Source organism: Setaria viridis, chromosome 8 (assembly GCF_005286985.2).
Source record: "Setaria viridis chromosome 8, Setaria_viridis_v4.0, whole genome shotgun sequence".
Lineage (NCBI taxonomy): Eukaryota > Viridiplantae > Streptophyta > Magnoliopsida > Poales > Poaceae > Setaria > Setaria viridis.
In genome coordinates, this window is record NC_048270.2 from 7,615,850 (window position 1) to 7,634,041 (window position 18,192).

The following is an 18,192-nucleotide window of genomic DNA, read 5'->3' on the forward strand; positions in this document are numbered from 1 at the left end:
GATTCTCGGTTGCTTGAACTTGTCGGGTAGAAGTGTCCTCCTGACTCATCAAGAGAAAGCGAGAAACCCGTCAATGTTGTCTCCTAGGTGATTGACTTCTTCTTCACGTTTGCAGCGCCAGCTATCGATGATTGTGCAGGCATCGCAAGTGGAGTTGATCTTATTGCGAAGCTCTTCTATGGGGCGTTCGGGCTCTGGACGACTGCCTCGGTGGCCACTAGCCTCCCGATGGTCCTACCCATCTTCCTTCGCCTCCAACTTGACTTGGTTTAGCACCTCCGGCTGGTTTGTGCGGTGGGTCATTACTGATCTGACTCAGTCTCCACAGGGGGTCATTGCCAATCTGACTTGGCCTCCGGCTACTAGCGTGATGGTTTAGCTCTGAGCGGTCCACCGATTGTATAGGATTTTGGCGATCGAGTTACTCGTATGCTCGCTTGGCTAGTTCTGCGAGCACGTGAGTGTACTTGTTCTGAGGCATTGCTCGCGAGATGAGATCGATGGATGCCACAGTAGCAATGGGAGTGTGATGTTGGCACCCTCGAAATTCTACGGATCTTTTTCTATCTATACATTTATTTCTTGTGATAGAGTTATTAACATATTTTGTTTGGTCATAGAGCATTATAAAAACTCTTCTCTGACTACATTCAATGTTAAATGCTCTATGGCTATAGAAAGTTCTAAACGTTTTATGCAAATAATAAGTAGACTTTTGTTAATCTAAAGTATCATTAATGTATACTTACCCAATATATTTTTTATTTTTATTTGATAAAGTTGGGATTGCGTTCCAGGACAAACTGTATCATATATGGAAACAAGTGGTGTGCATGAAATATTGCTTTAGGGTGGACCAGCTTGAAAGACAATCTCAACACATGCTAGCTTGAAAGATAATGTCAACACATGGCAGCTTAAAAGATAATTTCAATACATGTTGCCAGGACTTGTCTCGACATCACTATGGAGGTTGCCACTGTATCTGAAAAGAAATGGGGATCATGTAATGGAAATAGAATGTTGAACATTAATATTAATCCCTATGGTCACCATGAGAAATTCTTAATCGCACTGCGTGGGCTCCTTACAAGCATAAATTATATCATAGCTTTACGATACATACGGATATGTACATCTCAAATCACTTATATCTCCAAACCAGAACCGAGTTTGTAAACTCCAAGTCCTGAATAAGTTTTTACAACTAGAATTTCATTAAGCTGTACATATTTACGTATTACAACACCAACAGATATTGGCTTGCATAATCAAAATCACCTTCAAGTCATGATCTATACAGGACATGCTCAGGTTATTACTGTAATCATACCTAAAGCACTGGCGAGTTGACATGCAGCATTTCAGCCTTTCAGGGTGGAGGCTGCACTTTAGGAAGGCACTACAGTCGACACAAATCAAAAGAATGGGATGGCGGAAAAAATGAACTAAAATGACCACAATGGTTAGAGGGGGAAACCAGGAAAATAAAGGAGAATTAGAGGAACCAATCAAACTAGCACCAAAATAGAGGAAAACCAGAAGGCACATGAATACGACAAGAAACCAACAAAGGCATATATAACAAGCAAAAAGGGATCAATATGCAGAGGGCCTAAAATAAGAGGAAACTAATCAAAACCAAACAGAATCAGGGAACAAATCCGTCAACACAAATGAGTTTAGTGATAGATCCATCAACACAAATCCGTCAACCAGTAGCAAAGCAGCAGATGACCTCACCAAGAAAACTGATGAACTCAAGAAGAGAGACGGAAGCAATGATGGAAAGGCCAGTGAGCAGACAACCATTAACGCAACAACATGCGCCTCCTCGATCTATTATAAGGCGCAAATCCAAAGCTAGTGTGTGGCACATACCACCACCAGAAGGAACGTCAAGCGTGCACTGGTGAGCGCCCAGCTCCTCGCAAAGGCCAGCAATCCAGGGTCCCAATCTGACGGAAATTCAGCAGAGAAACATGGCACACGAGAACGCACGATAGAGCGGGTGAATCAGAGGGGAAGGTTTTTCCTCCGAGAAGCGGCCAATTTGGCGTCACTTCCACAATCTCTGTTCAAAACAGGTGGTGAAAGAGCTCCCAAGATCATGGACTAGACAGAACGCACTTGCACACTGAACAGGGAGAATGCAGGAGCAGAGGCATTAAAAAACCTCATACACATAGAAAATAGCAAAGCTGTATCCCCAACCAATAGTTCAACACTGTCAGTAAACAACAATGTCGACAAAGGTCAATTGCAGCTTATTTATACCCGTGTCCCTGTGTGGTTGTCCAGAGGGTGGTTTTATTTGTACGAGTCAACAAGGGACAGATTGTATCATGCAATAAAAAATATTTGGAGTATAATTTTGCGGGTCAAACATGGCTAGCTGTAGATGACTTATCTGATAATCGTTAAGAATATTGTCTCCGACAAGAAAAGGGACATAGTGTCAATGGGACAGTAGTAGTAAGGTACACAACTAGACTGCATATATTTATCTTAAGATTAAAAAATGCTTTCAGCATATATTAAAGGTATTTCAGGCAAGGAAATAGCTCAATCACAAAACACCTAGGCCAGACGTACCATTGGCTACTTGGCAATCACTACGGGAAACAGGGAAGATGCCGAGTGCTAGGGGCACTCGGCGAAGGCCTAAAAACACTCGGCAAAGAGTTTGCCGAGTGTAACACTCGGCATCTGACACTCGGCAAAGATTTTAACGGCAAACAGAACCTTGCCGAGTGTCAAATGTCGGGCACTCGACAAACATCTTTGCCGAGTGTCAGACGACACTCGGTAAAAAAAACCGTCGGCGAAGATGGAGTAATGGCGCGGCACGGTGTTAGGGGCTTTGCCGAGTGCTTCACAGAAAAGCACTCGGCAAAGGCCAACAAATTTACCGAGTGCCATGTCGAAACACTCGGCAAACTCCAGCAAGTTTGCCGAGTGCCACCTGGAAACACTTGGCAAAGTGGCACGTACATACTTATTTCTATTGCCTCTTTGCCGAGTGTATAAGCTGAAACACTAGGCAAAACTGCGACACTCGGCGAAACAGTAACAGAAAATGATAGAAATAGCCGCTTTGGCAAGTGTATAGTCCAAAACACTCGGCAAAGAGGCCCTTTGCCGAGTGTAACACTCGGCAAAGTGGTAAAAACCTCCCTATTTTTACTGCTTTCTTACGTATAAAGGACCCCTCTCAAAAAAAATCACAGGCATGTTTATTACATTACAGGCATATAATAAGCATCACAGGCATATATTTTAGGTCACATGCACACAAATCACCGAGTACATATTCTAGTTTGAACAAACCACAATTCCACAAGTATATGTTCGAGATTAAATAAGTAGTTCACAAACAATGCACAAGTCAGCGAGGTGGCGTCCCTGGGAACCGCTGCGACAAACCTGGGTCTTGAGCTTGGGAATTCGAAGCCACCGATTGGTTCTGCACATAGAAGAAGACGTGTGAGACAAGATTGATATCATTTGAGCTAAATAAGTCATCTTTGAGCTAACGAAGTCATTTGAGGTAACTAAGTCATGTTTGATTCGAAGCCACCGATTGGTTCTGCACATAGAAGAAGACGTGTGAGACAAGATTGATATCATTTGAGCTAAATAAGTCATCTTTGAGCTAACGAAGTCATTTGAGGTAACTAAGTCATGTTTGAGCTAACAAAGTTAAGTATTGAAACTAAAGTTCAAGTGACTCACAGGAGTATGCGTGGGTGGCTGAGGTGGAGGTAATATCATCAGTGGCTGTGGTAGTGGTGTACCCATACTCGTAGCAGTAGCCATATTTTGCATATATTGAAACATTTGTTCCATCCTCAACCGATTTTCTTCGTCCATCCTCTACCGCTCGGCCTCCATCCTCTGCCGAACCATCCGCTCCACCCTCGCCTCCATCTCCTGTTGTTGCTTCTCCACTTGGGCCTACAATTTTTCATCGCAATATTACAATGCAAAGGATATGAAACGTTCCCAAAATTTGAAAGGAACCAATCTATGTTGTCCATTGCCTATACAAAAAGTTTTGAAGTCCAACTCTAATTCGACCGTCACTTTGACTCCAAATCTTAACAGATCATTCTGAACTTCTAAACTCTTCTCTCAAGATGCTCCAGCTTGTAAGAGTCGTACATGACAAAAGATGCGAAACCTTCTCAATTTTTTTCCAAAGTCTCCATGTATGACATCATAAGATCTTGACAAATCTCGTGATTTTCAGAGTTCGTTTGCTTTTTCTAGAATTTAAAACCATTGGACCACACGTTCGTGGTCGTATTTTCTGAACAAGATGTTGGAAAGTTCTTTTCATTTTCTGGGTAAGGCCCCAGAGTGGACTCAGTAACATGAATAGGATTTTTCCACTAAACTTATTCTATTATTTCAAACACTTGCAGTTCAAATTTGCCCGTAACTGAAAAAATCCATTTTGTGCTATAAATTTATTAAATATAGCAAATTGATCCACAAATATACCAAATTTGAACATGTAGTATCACATGTTGTGTGTGGAGAGTGGAAAAAGTTTGGAGGGCAGGGAAGAAAAAAATTGTTATTTTGCCGAGTGCCTGAGGACTAACACTCAGCAAAGTACAAACGTCCGGCACGTGGCTACCACACGTGCTAGGCACGTGTTAGAGATTTGCCGAGTGCGGCTTACTGACACCCGGCAACACTGTACTTTGCTGAGTGCCTAGGGATGGACACTCGGCAAACCTATAATTTGTCGAGTGCCGCTAACGGGCACTCGGCAAAGTGCAAACGTCCGGTACGCTTCGTAACGGCTGTCGTGCGTGCTAGGCACGTGTTAGAGATTTGCCGAGTGCGTGCTGTTTGCCTACTGTTGTTGTCGTTTTTGCTGAGTGTTTCATTCATGACACTCGGCAAACAAGTTGTTTGCCGAGTGTATTTTGAATGCTGAGTGTATATATATGGATACACTCGGCAAACGTGTCCTTTGCCGAGTGCCCGATAGATTGCACTCGGGAAAGATAAAAACACTCGGTTTTTTTGCGGTTTCCCGTAGTGAATGGGTAGGTTTCTGATATGCAGCCATTCAAAGCATGAACAGAAAAAAGCATCATCTCACGTAATGTCAACAATAAACCAAGAAGGATATCAGGATATCATCTTCAAACCCATTAACAAAACTGCAATAGCTAGAAACTATATAATTCGTTAAAGTATGTGCAGCCCCATCTATACTAGTCATACAACCAACAGTCATTTGGTTGTCTCTCTCTAGAAGGAAGATAGAAATATCATGATTGCAAGGTTGCCCCATTGTTATGGTTAGGGACATTTGTTGACCCATCAATAGCACCGGTCTCCATACTCTGTACTTGAAGATTTGAAGGGACCTGTATAGAATGGAAAATGCAAAAATGATCAATTAATATGAAGAGTCCTTAAAATGGCAAATTATAAAGGAAACACAAAATATGGATAATTCCCATCAATGAACAACACTTTTCACTTGAACCAATATGTAGTTTATTTGAATTGTTCAACCTGATGCATACTTTGCTGAGTCACTTATTTAATTTATTAAATATTGGCAGTCTCTATCTCCAGACACACACATAAACATGTCGTGATTAGTAATTCACTACTGAAAATATGAGCATTCATCCTCAACCGTAGTACCCGTTGCTTTTCGGGTCCAAAATTGGTGGTCTCCGGACACCCGGTACTAAAAGGCCGAGTGGTGTTATGATCCGGTACTAATGCTCCTAGAACTTTTACTACCGGGTCATAACACCACCCAGTACTAAAGGGTCACTTTTAGTATCCGATGGTGTTATGACCCAGTACTAAAGGTCTCTCCATGGGTTACATCAAAAGGAAAGTATATCTACATCCATCGCATGTGTTGTGTAGGTGGAGTGGTAAGGAAGGATCGTGTGAGGCTGAAGGTCATGGGTTCGAATCCCAGGGACCGGGCACATGCATATTATGCGTGAAATATAGCAGTACAGGTTGTACAACCTACTAAAGGGGGGGTTTGGAACAAGGCAGTTTCCCTAGCAGTGTTCTCTAACCGATTTTTATTTCCTCCAATTAATTTGTATAGTATTTACACATAAACGCATATTGCAGAAATAGAAGAAGCATAAGTTTCAGTAGTTTAACTCACATCAAGGTCCAGAAGCTCTATTTATTGGTTGTATATTTACTTGCATGAGTGGTATGCCATAAGTACTCAGGATGCCCAAAACCTGTTGAACCCTCCTGTCAACTTCTTCACATTTGATCTCAACTACCTTAAGATGGCTGCACACAAATGGTTTTTCCAACGGCTCATAAATTCTTTCTGTTTCCACTTGGTCTTTTTGGTACCTATAAACATTACAAATACTTTGCAAGTAATTTATCAGTAATGGATGGCAATTGATATTCAATACCACATGTCACTTATCTTAAAAAATATAAGTACCTTAGAAAGCTGGAAGGTTAGCATCTCAATAATAGGTGAATGACTGAGGAAGCAAGTTAATATATTGAGATCAACAGCAACACCAGGACAGGATTGGCTGAGTAACAATGTCTTTAACTTGCCAAATGTAGGGAAAAATAATTTTTAATCCCTGATGACAATAAACGGGGCAAGGTGTAAAGGAGTAAGATCTAACAAGTCAGAAGTGATGAACAAAATATTTGTAATGCATGATGTGGTCATACCATAGAGAACACATTGTTTTGGTGCAAGATGCCATACTATTTAGACGGAACTAATGCAAGAAGTTTAATATCCGTATTTATATTACAGATTCACCATGCAAAAGAATATCCATATATTTCCCATATCAAGTAAGCCATATAGAGAAGTTTGAGTCACACTAATTACTGCATGTCAATTCATTCTTAGCTATGTAATTCCGTTGATTTAGGAATTAGAAGGGTCTTACAGCCTGCACGAAACAAATGTCAAACAATAGTGATGAATGGAATCCGCTAAAAAGGAAAACATACCACATCCGAAACAGCTGAGAGCTCCAACTCTGAAACTTGCGATAAACCTTTCAAAAGTATGACCTCACCGTGCGAGTCATCGCCAGAATAATAACAACCAAAATAATTACGAGAATCAAAAGTATTCGTACAACAAATGTCATTAGAGTATACCGTCAATCTCACAACCGCTGAAACTAAAAATGGCATGTTTTCAAGCAAGGGAGTTCTACCACCACAATCACTTAACACAAGCGAGACAAGTCTAGGAGAAGAAACCTGCACACGATAGAACATTGGAAAGTCACAGCGGACAATGCTGAGATGTTTTAAGTATGGGGCTGAAATATCCCCATAAAGTTCACCATGCCTATGAGACGCTGGACAGCCTGAAAAATCGAGAGTGCTGCTCCGTAGAGTGACACGTGCAAGATGCAATTTGTTATTAGGTGCTTTGAGATGATGGGCACATCCGGTAGCTCAAAAGGCGAGCTCTCCTCCTTGTACATGTAGATGCCATGGGATGTGCGCAGCGAGAGTACCCGAGCTTGGCTTAGCAGCGCAAGCCGAAACCACAGGTTCACACTCCTTTCATAGGCGGGCAGGAATGGCTTGAAGTAGAAGTCACACTCCTCGAGATCAATCACGAACGAGTCCAGTTGGGCTCCAGGGTCGCGGAGGAGGAGCAGGTTGTCGACGAAACGAATGAACCATAGGGGGTTGTTGCAGCTCTTGGCACTGGTGACACGTAGGGCAGGGGCAGATTTCCAGAGATCGTGCCAGCGCCAGGCAAGCAGGGATGTCGACACCACGTCATGCGCGGGGAGGAAGGACATCACATGGTGGAGCAGTTCATCAGGAAGGGCACCGAGGCGGTCAGCCCCTCCCGGCGTGGATGATTTCTTGGTCATCCCACTGCGCCAAACACGGCCAAATACGATAAACGGCGTACCTAGGAGCTGGAGGATGAGTTTGCTGCGTCAAAAAAAGAAAAGAAAAGAATTGTTCAATGCAAAATAGTTCACCAGTCATCACAAACGCATAGACAAGCGTGCAAATTGTTTTCGTCCGAGACAATTACATTAATAAAGAAAAACTACAAAAAGCTAAAGCGAAACTATCTCGGCATTCTTCATTGATTCACACAGCACATAATATGATGTCATCATCCTTGCATGGAAAATATATTATACCCAACTAATGAAGAGACGCAGATCATTCAGGCATCAATCCTCCCTTGCTATCACCTGCTAACCGTATTAAATTGCCCGTATTAAATTAAGTCATAGTGAGAATAACATTGCTCACTAGTTAGCAGTCATTTACATTTGCAATCCACATTAACTCAATGATCGCTGTAAATGCCATTTTGCAATATCATGAACTTCAAAGTATTTACATAAACAATCCAAAACTCATAGATGAAACTTGAAATTTTAAAGCCCCAATTTCTTAGCGCACATGAAACTCATTTAGATGTAAGCATGAAAATATCTAGTGATGGATATGTCACATATATACTGCTTGAGAAACAGTAGATGAATAGCAGGACTACAGATAGAAGTAAGTACCACTTCAGGTTCAGCTATCAGCTCCAAAGTCCTAGCAGCTGACAAACCTTTGAGAAGCACACAGCCTGCACTGCCATCATCAGTGGAATAACAGTGCCAGCACAATACCCAGGGTCATCGCTCTCACAATAATCATGACATCATGTGTCCAATAATGTAACTGTTGCTCTAACTAACACTGGCATGTCTTCAAATAAAGCAGTTTTACCCCAACAACAATTTAGTTGCAGTGAAATGACACCTGGGGTAGAAATAAGAGTCCGGCAGTCCGAGCAAAAGATGCAGGCTTGAATGCTCAGATGCTCAAGGGATCGGGAAGAGATCTTGTCAGCATGAATGCGGCATTCTGTCATGTTTATCCTGCAGTGCTTGACAACTCGAGAAATCATGAAACTTGCCTGGTAAACATAGACCACAAAGCTTCAATTTGTTCAAGTACTGAGAGAAAACAGGCAGATTATCAAGCCACAATTCTTTGACCATCCCACCACCACCACCACCAATGACAGAAACACTCAGCACCCGAACTTGGCACAATAAGGCATGCCGAATCCACAGGTTCACGTAGGGCACATCAGCTGCAATGTAATGATCAAACTCGAACAGGCACACCTCCAAGTTTGTGCGGTCACGGAGCAGCAGGAGATGGTCCAAGAATCTCCGGTGAAAACTGACTTGGCCAGCACCAGTGACACGCAGAACGGGCATGGACTTCCAGAGCTGACACCAGCGCTTCGCGATCACGCAAGTTTGCACAGCCTCCCGTGCATCCAGGAAGCCAAGAACGTGGTGGAGTAGAACGTCAGGCATGACGCTGATGAGGTCGTCACCGCCTGCTGCCGACGCGCTCTGGGGCATTCCGTCGAACACGCTGCAAGCGCCCAACTCTGCCCAGAGATAACCGTCAATTTTGGAGAAAGAGGGGGAGGGAGAGAGAGAAACAGGGAGAGACCGAGAGAGTGAGAGAGAGATTGCGAGCTGGTCCAGCTCACCTGTTTGAGGATTCATCCGTTGCTCCAGAGGCAAGCGGACCACGGCGGTGGAAGGGGAGAAGTTGCCTCGAATCTCTCGTCGAATTTCCGTTCAAGATTGAAAATACAGAGCCCGTTAGAGGCCTGGTGGACGCGGAGAGCAACGGTGGCGAGGTTCGTGGCCGTGGGCGAACCCTAGAAACTTACAGACGTAGTCACGTAGCCGACATTGGTGGATGAGTGGAGTACCCTGTGTTTTTGGCACGGGGAGGAGGGCGCAAAAGGCTCCAACGAGATGACCGGACAAATTTACAATATGCACACTGGAAAACAATTTTTTATGGAAAGGCGACATGAAACTTTGTAAAACACCCTTCTACTTTGGAACCAGAGTGTTCGCTCGTTAATTAATTATTAATAAAATCACAACCTTGATCACCAACTTCATTTTTTTTGTGCACCTAACTTTAATTCGCTTTTCAATGTAGCTGGTCTGTACGAGAATAAAATTATTATAATGAGTTATATATATATATATATATATATATATATATATATATATATATATATGGGATCTGTCGTGCCCACTACTACAGAATCGACTAAATTATATTTATACTGGGTAGCAACCTTTCGAGACAAATGGACCATTGAATTAAGCCGACTACCATCATATACATGCACATCCATTTTAAAAATCCAAATGTTTCTCGTTAACGACCAAATATTTAAGGTGAGCAGGCATGCATTGAGCTACAAATCATGGTGAAAACTTAAAGAAAAAGGTAAAAATAGCATTAACTTACCTTAGAGAGACACCTCCTCTAAAAACTCCGCCAGACCATCTAAACAAGTCCCCAACTCTAAATTTGAAAACTATAGTCTCAAAACCAATTCAAGACCGCCTACTAAACTCTGTATTTACATACCTAGGGTTTGAACTCTCTATTTACATGCCTAGTGTCTGAGGAGACCCTATCCATGAGCTCCACCAACCAACCCTTTTTCCCGCCTTCCTCTCCTCCACCTTCACCCCGCCATCCGAAGACGCGATGCGGTGCAGTGCCTAAAATCCCCACAATACAGCCGTCCTCCACCCGTCGTTCTTTGTGTGGCTATGCCCGAGCTTTAGTCACACCGGCCTCGAGCTCCACTACAACTACAACACCAAGCTACTTTCGTGAAACACTGAGCAGGGAAAAATTTCTCAGCGAAAAAAAGAGAAATTCGAGAAACACGCCTGTTTTTTGGTTTTACCGTCCAAAATTTTTGGCCCTTTTAAATTCGCACCCAAACTAGAGAAGCTCAGCCCAAAACCCCTACCTCCCGACTTCCCGTAACCCTAAACCTTATCCCTTTCTGTGCATGCATTGTTATGTCTTGTTTTTCATGTAAGGTTATTTGGACATAATCTAGGTTATTTTGTGTACAAACAGAGGGATTTTTTTGTAAATTTTGTCCGAAAGGAAAATGTTGAATCTGAGAAATTTCCGAGAAATCCGATAAATGCGTTTCTCGGTGACCTCCGTTTTTTCTCTTACTGGTAAGCTAAACTACTTTCGTACCTCCTTGTTGCTGCCGCTGCTGCTTCACGGTCAGCTCCATACGTGCCAAAGTTGCACGTCGTGCCGAACACGGGGAAGTGCCGCCTGCCCCTGTTATGCCTCCACAACTAGAGAACTCACCTTCCATCCAACCCTTTTTGTCCCGGTTGACTTTGGACCTGGGACTAAAGGCATAAAAATGAGCCACCGAGGGGGGAGCTTTAGTCCTTGTTGAAAGACCAATCGGGAATAAAACCCCCCTTTAGTCCCGGTTGTAATGCCTAGTGGGACGAGGGGGCTCCAACCGAGACAAAACATCCCTTTCTAGTTTCCACATGGTCCACCTCTCTCACTCCACCTTATCTTCTCCTCTGACCTCTCCCTTATGTCTTCTCTCACGCCGCCCCCTCCCCTCCCTCTCTTCACTGCCCGCCACCCCCTCCCCCTCCCTCGCGTCGTCGCCGCCCCTTCCCCTCCCTCTCTTCTCTACCTGCTGCCCCCTCCCCCTCCCTCCCACCGCCGCACCCCTTCCCCTCCCTCTCCCGCCACCTCCTCCTCCCTCTCCCGCTGCCACCGCCCCCTCCTCCTCCTCTCCCGCCCCTCCCCTTCTGCTGCCCCTCCCCTTCCCACTCGGCTCGCCCCTTACTGGCAGTGAGGAGCAGTAGCGGGGTGAGGTGTAGGGAAGTGGCGCGTGGGGGAGTGGCAGCCAGCCAAAGGCAGCGGAGCGAGCTGGTGCGGCTGGCCAGCTAGTGGCGGCGGGGCGAGTGGCGGCGGGTGGGTGATCGGTGGCCGGCGCGAGCCGGCATTGGCGGGCGTGCGGCGGTGGGCACGGGCGGGCGCGCAACCGCTTTTTTCTTATGTTTTTGCAACCTTTTTAGTCCCAGTTGGTAAAACCAACCGGGACTAAAGGGGGTCTTTAATCCTGGATGAATGACCCGGGACTAAAGGACCCCCATTTATCTTGAATAGTTAGTCCGGTTGGTTTTTCGGGATCTATGTCCCGTACCAACCAGAACTAAAGGTGCGTTTTCTAGTAGTGGCTTGAGCCTCGCCTCACCTTGCCTCCTGCCACACGAGTGACCACTCCGCCCACCACGCCAAACATAAAATTTATTGACTTTTATGGACCAGCTGTGGTATAGTGTATAGATGGATCATGGAGACGTACATATCATTGACAAATTTAGTGTTAGCACTGCTAACTCTCAACAATTATGTTGTAGATGTTTTCTTATCAAATTGCGCACTAATGATAATATACGTGCATTGCAGATTGAGATGACTGGCATCTAAAAAAAGATGACTAGTGAGAACTAGCGAGCAGGAGCCCTAATTTTGGAGGTACTTGCTCCTCAAGAGTGCAAAGAACCAGATGATACATGCTATCACGATGCTGTGTGATCCATGAAATAGAATTTCTTATCTTCCTGTGTTTATTTTTGTTCCCATGTATACGCGTATTAATAATTCTGTGCTCTTTAGCTTGTGCATTATCAGGTGAGATGTACCGTTACACACAATTGGTTTGTCCAGAATCCTTTCTTTTTGTGAAAAATAACTGTCCTTCAGATTAAGCAGTGAATATCCTGCTTGTAGGGTACGGATTTTTTTCTATTTCAAGTCTTTCATTAATATTTTGAGACTATTTTTTCTATCCGGGGTTTTTATCCCTTCGTTCCCAAACAGTGGTAGGAAACAGCAGCATTGCTGGGTGCCCAGGGAAACGAATTGTCCAAAAAAATTCCACATAAGGGTACTATTGCCCTGCGCAGCCAAACTAGCCCTAAGAAATTCAAGAGAAAGCCAAACTAGCCCTAAGAAATTCAAGAGAACCATTCTCCTCGCTTTTAGTGATTCTTAGACCTGCTATGAACTTCGCCTAGACAAGGCTGGTCGGAACAAAGGGGAGGAAGAAGTAGGTTTCCTCTTATATGTTGGTGAGCATTTATGATGGTGGTAGCTTATTAGTGCCGACCATTCTAAAATCGCTACCAGACTGACATGTGGGTCGTGTCCTCGGATGGCCCATGTGTCAGTGATAGCCACTGCACGTGCAGTACTGCATGGGTATAGGATCTTTGCCAAAAATATGGTACAAAATGGAGTGCCATGGTTATCCATTGTTCAGTTTGACATATTTACGGATTATAGGGTTGTATTGAGTTTTTCATATAACTACGCATGATGTTTTAGCTATTTATTTCTTAAATTGGTGAGTTTTCCATACCTCGTCTCTTACTTTTGACCAAAAAATATGATTTTTGGTAAACATCTGTCAACAGATTTGTTTTCCAAAAATCTGTCGAATTTAGGTCCGTTCGATATGTGCTTTGAGATACGTGCATGTGCTGTCTCGTTTCCCAGCTGTTGCGGGTTGGTGCTGTTAACGGTTTTGCGATCGCTCTCCCGAGACCTGTTAGCTAGGGAACTTTTTGAAAACCGCGCCCTATTCCGTTCCCACCGCCTGCTCGTTTCCTCATCCCAAATCAATGGTATTTTTCTTTGGGCTTGTTTGGGAGGAAGGTGCTAAAATTTAGTCATAGTCTAAACTTTAGCCCTCCCAAATAGAGTGCTAAATTTTAGCCCTTTAGGGTGTTTGGGTGAGGTGGTAAATTTTAGCACCTGTGTTGATAAAAGATTGATTTATCCTGATTTTCTCTCCTCTTCTCTACCCCTCCTCTATTTCTTCCTTCTCAAGTGCAAATCTTGCCCACGCCGTCCCATGCTCGCGCCGGCATCCCCGACTCCGGCGTCCGCACCGGCCCATGCTCGCGCCGACCGGTCCCAGGCCAAGAACCCCGCTTTCGTACCTACCAACCCAAGTCACCCTTTCCCGCATCTAGAAGCTACGGTTTCCCTTCCCCAGCTCAGATTCGACAGGGCTGCGGCGGTGGCTAGATGGCCAAGCAGGGCGGCGCCCCCGGTGCCTGCGCCTGTCCCAGCACCACTGCCGGTCGCGGAGGTGGCGGGGTAGAGGTAGTTCCGGCCGTTCCAGCAGCGTCTTTAGTGACCGTCACCGCGGCGGCGGCGTCCGGGGCGGTGACGGTGGCCGCGGCGCCGATCCCCATGGCCCTGCCAGTGACGCTGCCGGGCTCGCCGGCGCTTTCCTCCGACGAGCAGGTCCTCTCCTCCAACTCCGGCTTCGCCGAGGACCACCCGCAGGCAGTGCCGTCCGGCTCCGGGGGCGCGTCCGCGTTGGGTGACACAGGCGAGGAGAACAACACGGAGGCCGCAGGGGCGGGTGGGGCCGGCGGAGACCGCGGGGGCGGGTGGGGCAGGGCGGAGGCGGCGGCGGCGGGCGAGGTGGAGGCGGCGGTTCAGGCGAAGGAGACGGGGGAGAGAGAGACTAAGGGGAGGAGAGAGAGGGGAGGGGGCAGAGGGGAAGGTGGTCTGGGGGGGACCACTTTTGTGACGATCCCGCCCCCCCCGGGCCGGGCGGCTTACACCTGGCAGCTCTCTAGGATATCAAGAATTCCCTCACAGACCAACACAAGTCTTTTCTACGCATTTTGTCCTCACTCGTGCGCACCCATTAGTGGATAAGGTGGATGGGGCGACGGGGTACTAAAGGTTGGAAGCTCCTTTAGTCCCGGTTGGGAGCTCCAACCGGTACTAAACGTCACCCATTAGTACCGGGTGGAGCTTTAGTATCAGATGAAGGCTCCACCGGGTACTAATGGGTGACCTTTAGTACCGGTTGGAGCTCCCAACCAGTACTAAAGGAGGTCACTCGGGGATCCTAGGGAACTAGCTGTTAGACCTGGTACTAATACTTACAGTAGTACCGGGTCAAAAACCAACCGGTACTAAGGGCTAGGACCAATGCTCAGTTTTCTAGTAGTGTGAGGTAGTTGTTTCGCAAAACAACGATATTTTTCTCCCTTCTCGCTCTCTCTCCCCTCTACATCATCAAAATCTTATGTGCCATCGCATGAGACGACCTATGAGACCAATGACGTGTAAGACCAATAATGTGTAGCAATGAACTTGCCCTAATCCCTATATATGACAATATATTATCTGTTGGCGCTAGAAACCGACTGGTCGAATTCCCAGCGTCGGACACACGACCCGGGAGAATCTGCTTAGCTCTTGTTCGGGTGATTGCCCTGGTGCGGTTCGCGCGGCGTGCCAGCCAATCTGACCTGTTGATTGGCAAGGAAATAAACGTGTCAACTCCCAGAGATTGCGATCGGCTAAGGTTCCGATCTTGAGGAAGCTTATCAGCGATTCAGCCGATTTGCAGTAATAAAGAAATCGGCTAAGATGCAACCGATTACCAGGCAACATTTATAGAGAAAACTGCTAGAGTAATCTAAACAACGCTACAGTAGCAACACTAGGAACATATCTGATCGGCTATGCGTGAAATAGGTAAACAACGAAGTACAAGAAAAGCCAAAATTACTGATTCCTAGCTGGATAACTGGTGATAAAAATAGAACAACAGGTAAAACCTAGAATTCTAGTAAATATCGATAACTGGTGAATAAATCTAAATGAAATGACAGCGATGCGCCCGAAGTTAAAGCTTAGAATTTACTCGATAAACGGAACTTACGAGATCAGCCGGAGGTCAAGTTGATGCAGCCCCGCCAACCCGTACGAACTCGTGAAAAAGGAGAAAAAGTGTTGGCGAAGTCACCTGCTTGAAAGTAAGTACGAGGAAAAAGTAGTTTGTTGTATTGAGTTGATTATGATTACAGATCTACAAGGGTGGGTATTTATAGCCCCGTACAAACGACTTCTTATCCGACTAGAACTCTATCCCTAAATTTAAACAGAAAAACTTCTTATCCGACTAGAACTCTATCCCTAAATTTAAACAGAAAACGAATATTTACAAGTACGATTCGTACTATTTTCACGCGCTTCATGGGCTGATCCCTTCTTCATCTTCATAATCTTTTTTAAGCCCACATCGGCCCAACTATTCCAACCTCCTAATCAGCCGATCACCTCTTTGGCAAGGGGGTAACCGATCAGGACCCACATGTCAAGGGCTCAGACTCATCCCGACCCTGGGAACTAAGGTCGGACGAGGCGGAGATCCTCCTTTGGAGGGTCGGGCACGTCCGATCCCAAACCTCAGGGGTCGGGCGAGGCGGAGATCCTCCCTCGGAGGGTCGGGCGCGTCCGATCCCAAGCCTCAGGGGTCGGGCGAGGCGGAGATCCTCCCTCGGAGGGTCGGGCGCGTCAGATCCCAAGCCTCAGGGGTCGGGCGAGGCGGAGATCCTCCCTCGGAGGGTTGGGCGCGTCCGATCCCAAGCCTCAGGGGTCGGGCGAGGCGGAACTCCAAGGATCGATCAGCCGATCCTCGACTGTAGCATAAATTGGCCGATCCTTGACTGTAGCAGCAATCGGCCGATTTCCAATCGTCGCCCTTGTATCTCGCCGCATCTCCTAATTTCTTCCACTTCTAACACCGATTTTACTCGTGTCAAAATCGGGCGTCAACACATGCCCCCTAGTTTCGGAGTAAAACATAGTCTTTATTTCGAAATTCTTTTCAAATTCTCATCCGAAACAGACGCCACGAAAACATCCTTCCGTTTCGCGGTCTCCAACCTGATGATTGCAATCTTTTCGAAACGGGCGCCCACGACAACCACTACTCCCAAAAAACTCGAAACGCCGGCGCGGTAAAAATTCCACTTTTACCCCTTCTCAAACCTTCTTTAAATATCAGCACATCCCGTACTCCTTACGACCTCACGTCCTTCTTCTTCAGCGCACAGGCTTTCTTCTTCCTCCAATACTTTCCTTAGTCCTCCAATTCTCCAGCACCTCCTTCCTTTCGCATTCCCTCCTACTGTTCCAATGGCGGCACCTTCAGGCACCTCACCAACGCGCGAAGCTCCAGAAATGGTGCCTTCGGCGAAGAATCAGGTAGCGATAGCAGCGGCTCCATCAACGGAAGAAGGAGCTTCATCAGCGAAAGTTGAAGCTTCATCCGAGATCCCATTGGCGGCTTCATCGTCTGCAGCTGCACCGGCGACTCCGCCGATTACGAGGAGCTTCATCCCGGAGGTCATTACCGAAACTTTCCCTTATCAGTAATGCATTTACTTTAGATCTATTTCTTACCCTCGCACCCCCTTTTCCTTTTTAGGCAGTTAGGCGTCGCATCACCATTCGTCTTACAGAAAACCTCGGCCTTATCTATCTCGGGCCCATGGGAAATCCAGATCCAACCGACTTAATCAATTTGGAAACCCATAGGATCCCCTTCAAACAATCAACTATGGACCTAGATCACTAGTCGGGTACCTTTAGGTCTTAGCCGAACGAAACTCCCGGTTGGAGGGAATGGTACCAGCGGATAGCCGCCTCCAAGAAGGTCCAATGGGACGAGCTCAAAATTGGCGAATGCATCGATCTATCCTTGTCCCAAATGGAACGGAATGAGCCGTTAGTGATGGCAGCTTCTTACTTCTGGTCCGATGCTCTCAACGCATTCCTGTTTGGACACGGACCCATGACCCCCACATTGGCCGATGTAGTCTTGCTGATCGGCCTGGACATTTCTTCCCCGGACACCCCTTTCCGCCTTATAGCCGCAACATCACATCGGCTGGACATAAGGGGAATCGGCGGGTGGAAAGGTTTCATCAGATGCAACAAAAGGGCCGGATCTGTCGAGAACAGAGAATATACGGCCTTCCTGATGATGTGGCTAGAGAAGCACTTCTTCTGTGGGAGAGCAGCTGGTCCATCTACCAATACCCAAGCTCTGGCCGAAGCATTATCAATAGGGACTTCTGTTCCTCTTGGAAAGCACTTACTGGGAGCAGTCTACCACATGCTTCACCAAATCGGCATCAAGCTATCCCAAGGAGAGCCGATTGGAAACCCAGGTGGACCCTGGTGGTTCATTAACTTATGGCTGAACTTGTACATGAGCGAGATCTCTCAACAGCGAATGGAACACATGACATTCCCCAACGTCGAATCGGCAGAGAATCTCACTGTCCGACGCCGGTGTATGTCTTTCGGCGAAGCGGCATCGGCTTTCTCTGGTTGCTCGTACTCTGCTACCAAGGTAGCCGAATACTTCCGGTGTTTTTATAACGGCTTCAATGAAGATGCAACCGTCTGGTTCCCTTATCGGAGAGATGACCCAAT

General features: G+C 46.1%; 1 protein-coding gene and 1 pseudogene across 1 annotated transcript; both read right to left on the reverse strand.

Annotated features, from left to right (window-relative positions):
• Positions 1-3,876: 3,876 nt before the first annotated feature.
• Positions 3,877-7,892, reverse strand: LOC117834251 (putative FBD-associated F-box protein At5g56440). Its single transcript, XM_034713871.1, has 4 exons — positions 7,347-7,892; positions 7,156-7,260; positions 6,939-6,941; positions 3,877-3,957 (listed from the first exon to the last, which is right to left on the reverse strand). Exons 1-4 carry the CDS (start codon positions 7,890-7,892, stop codon positions 3,877-3,879), a joined length of 735 nt encoding a protein of 244 aa, XP_034569762.1.
• A 551-nt stretch (positions 7,893-8,443) lies between these two features.
• On the reverse strand, positions 8,444-9,934 carry LOC140223651 (FBD-associated F-box protein At5g56370-like; annotated as a pseudogene).
• Between the last annotated feature and the right edge of the window lie 8,258 nt (positions 9,935-18,192).

Excerpts from the sequence above, each read along its gene's own strand:
- LOC117834251 (XM_034713871.1), bottom strand. The coding sequence starts at position 7,892 with ATGACCAAGAAATCATCCACGCCGGGAGGGGCTGACCGCCTCGGTGCC. Across the intron at positions 7,261-7,346 it reads TCCAGCGTCTCATAGGCATG|GTTTCTTCTCCTAGACTTGT; the intron begins GTGAACTTTATG and ends TATCGTGTGCAG.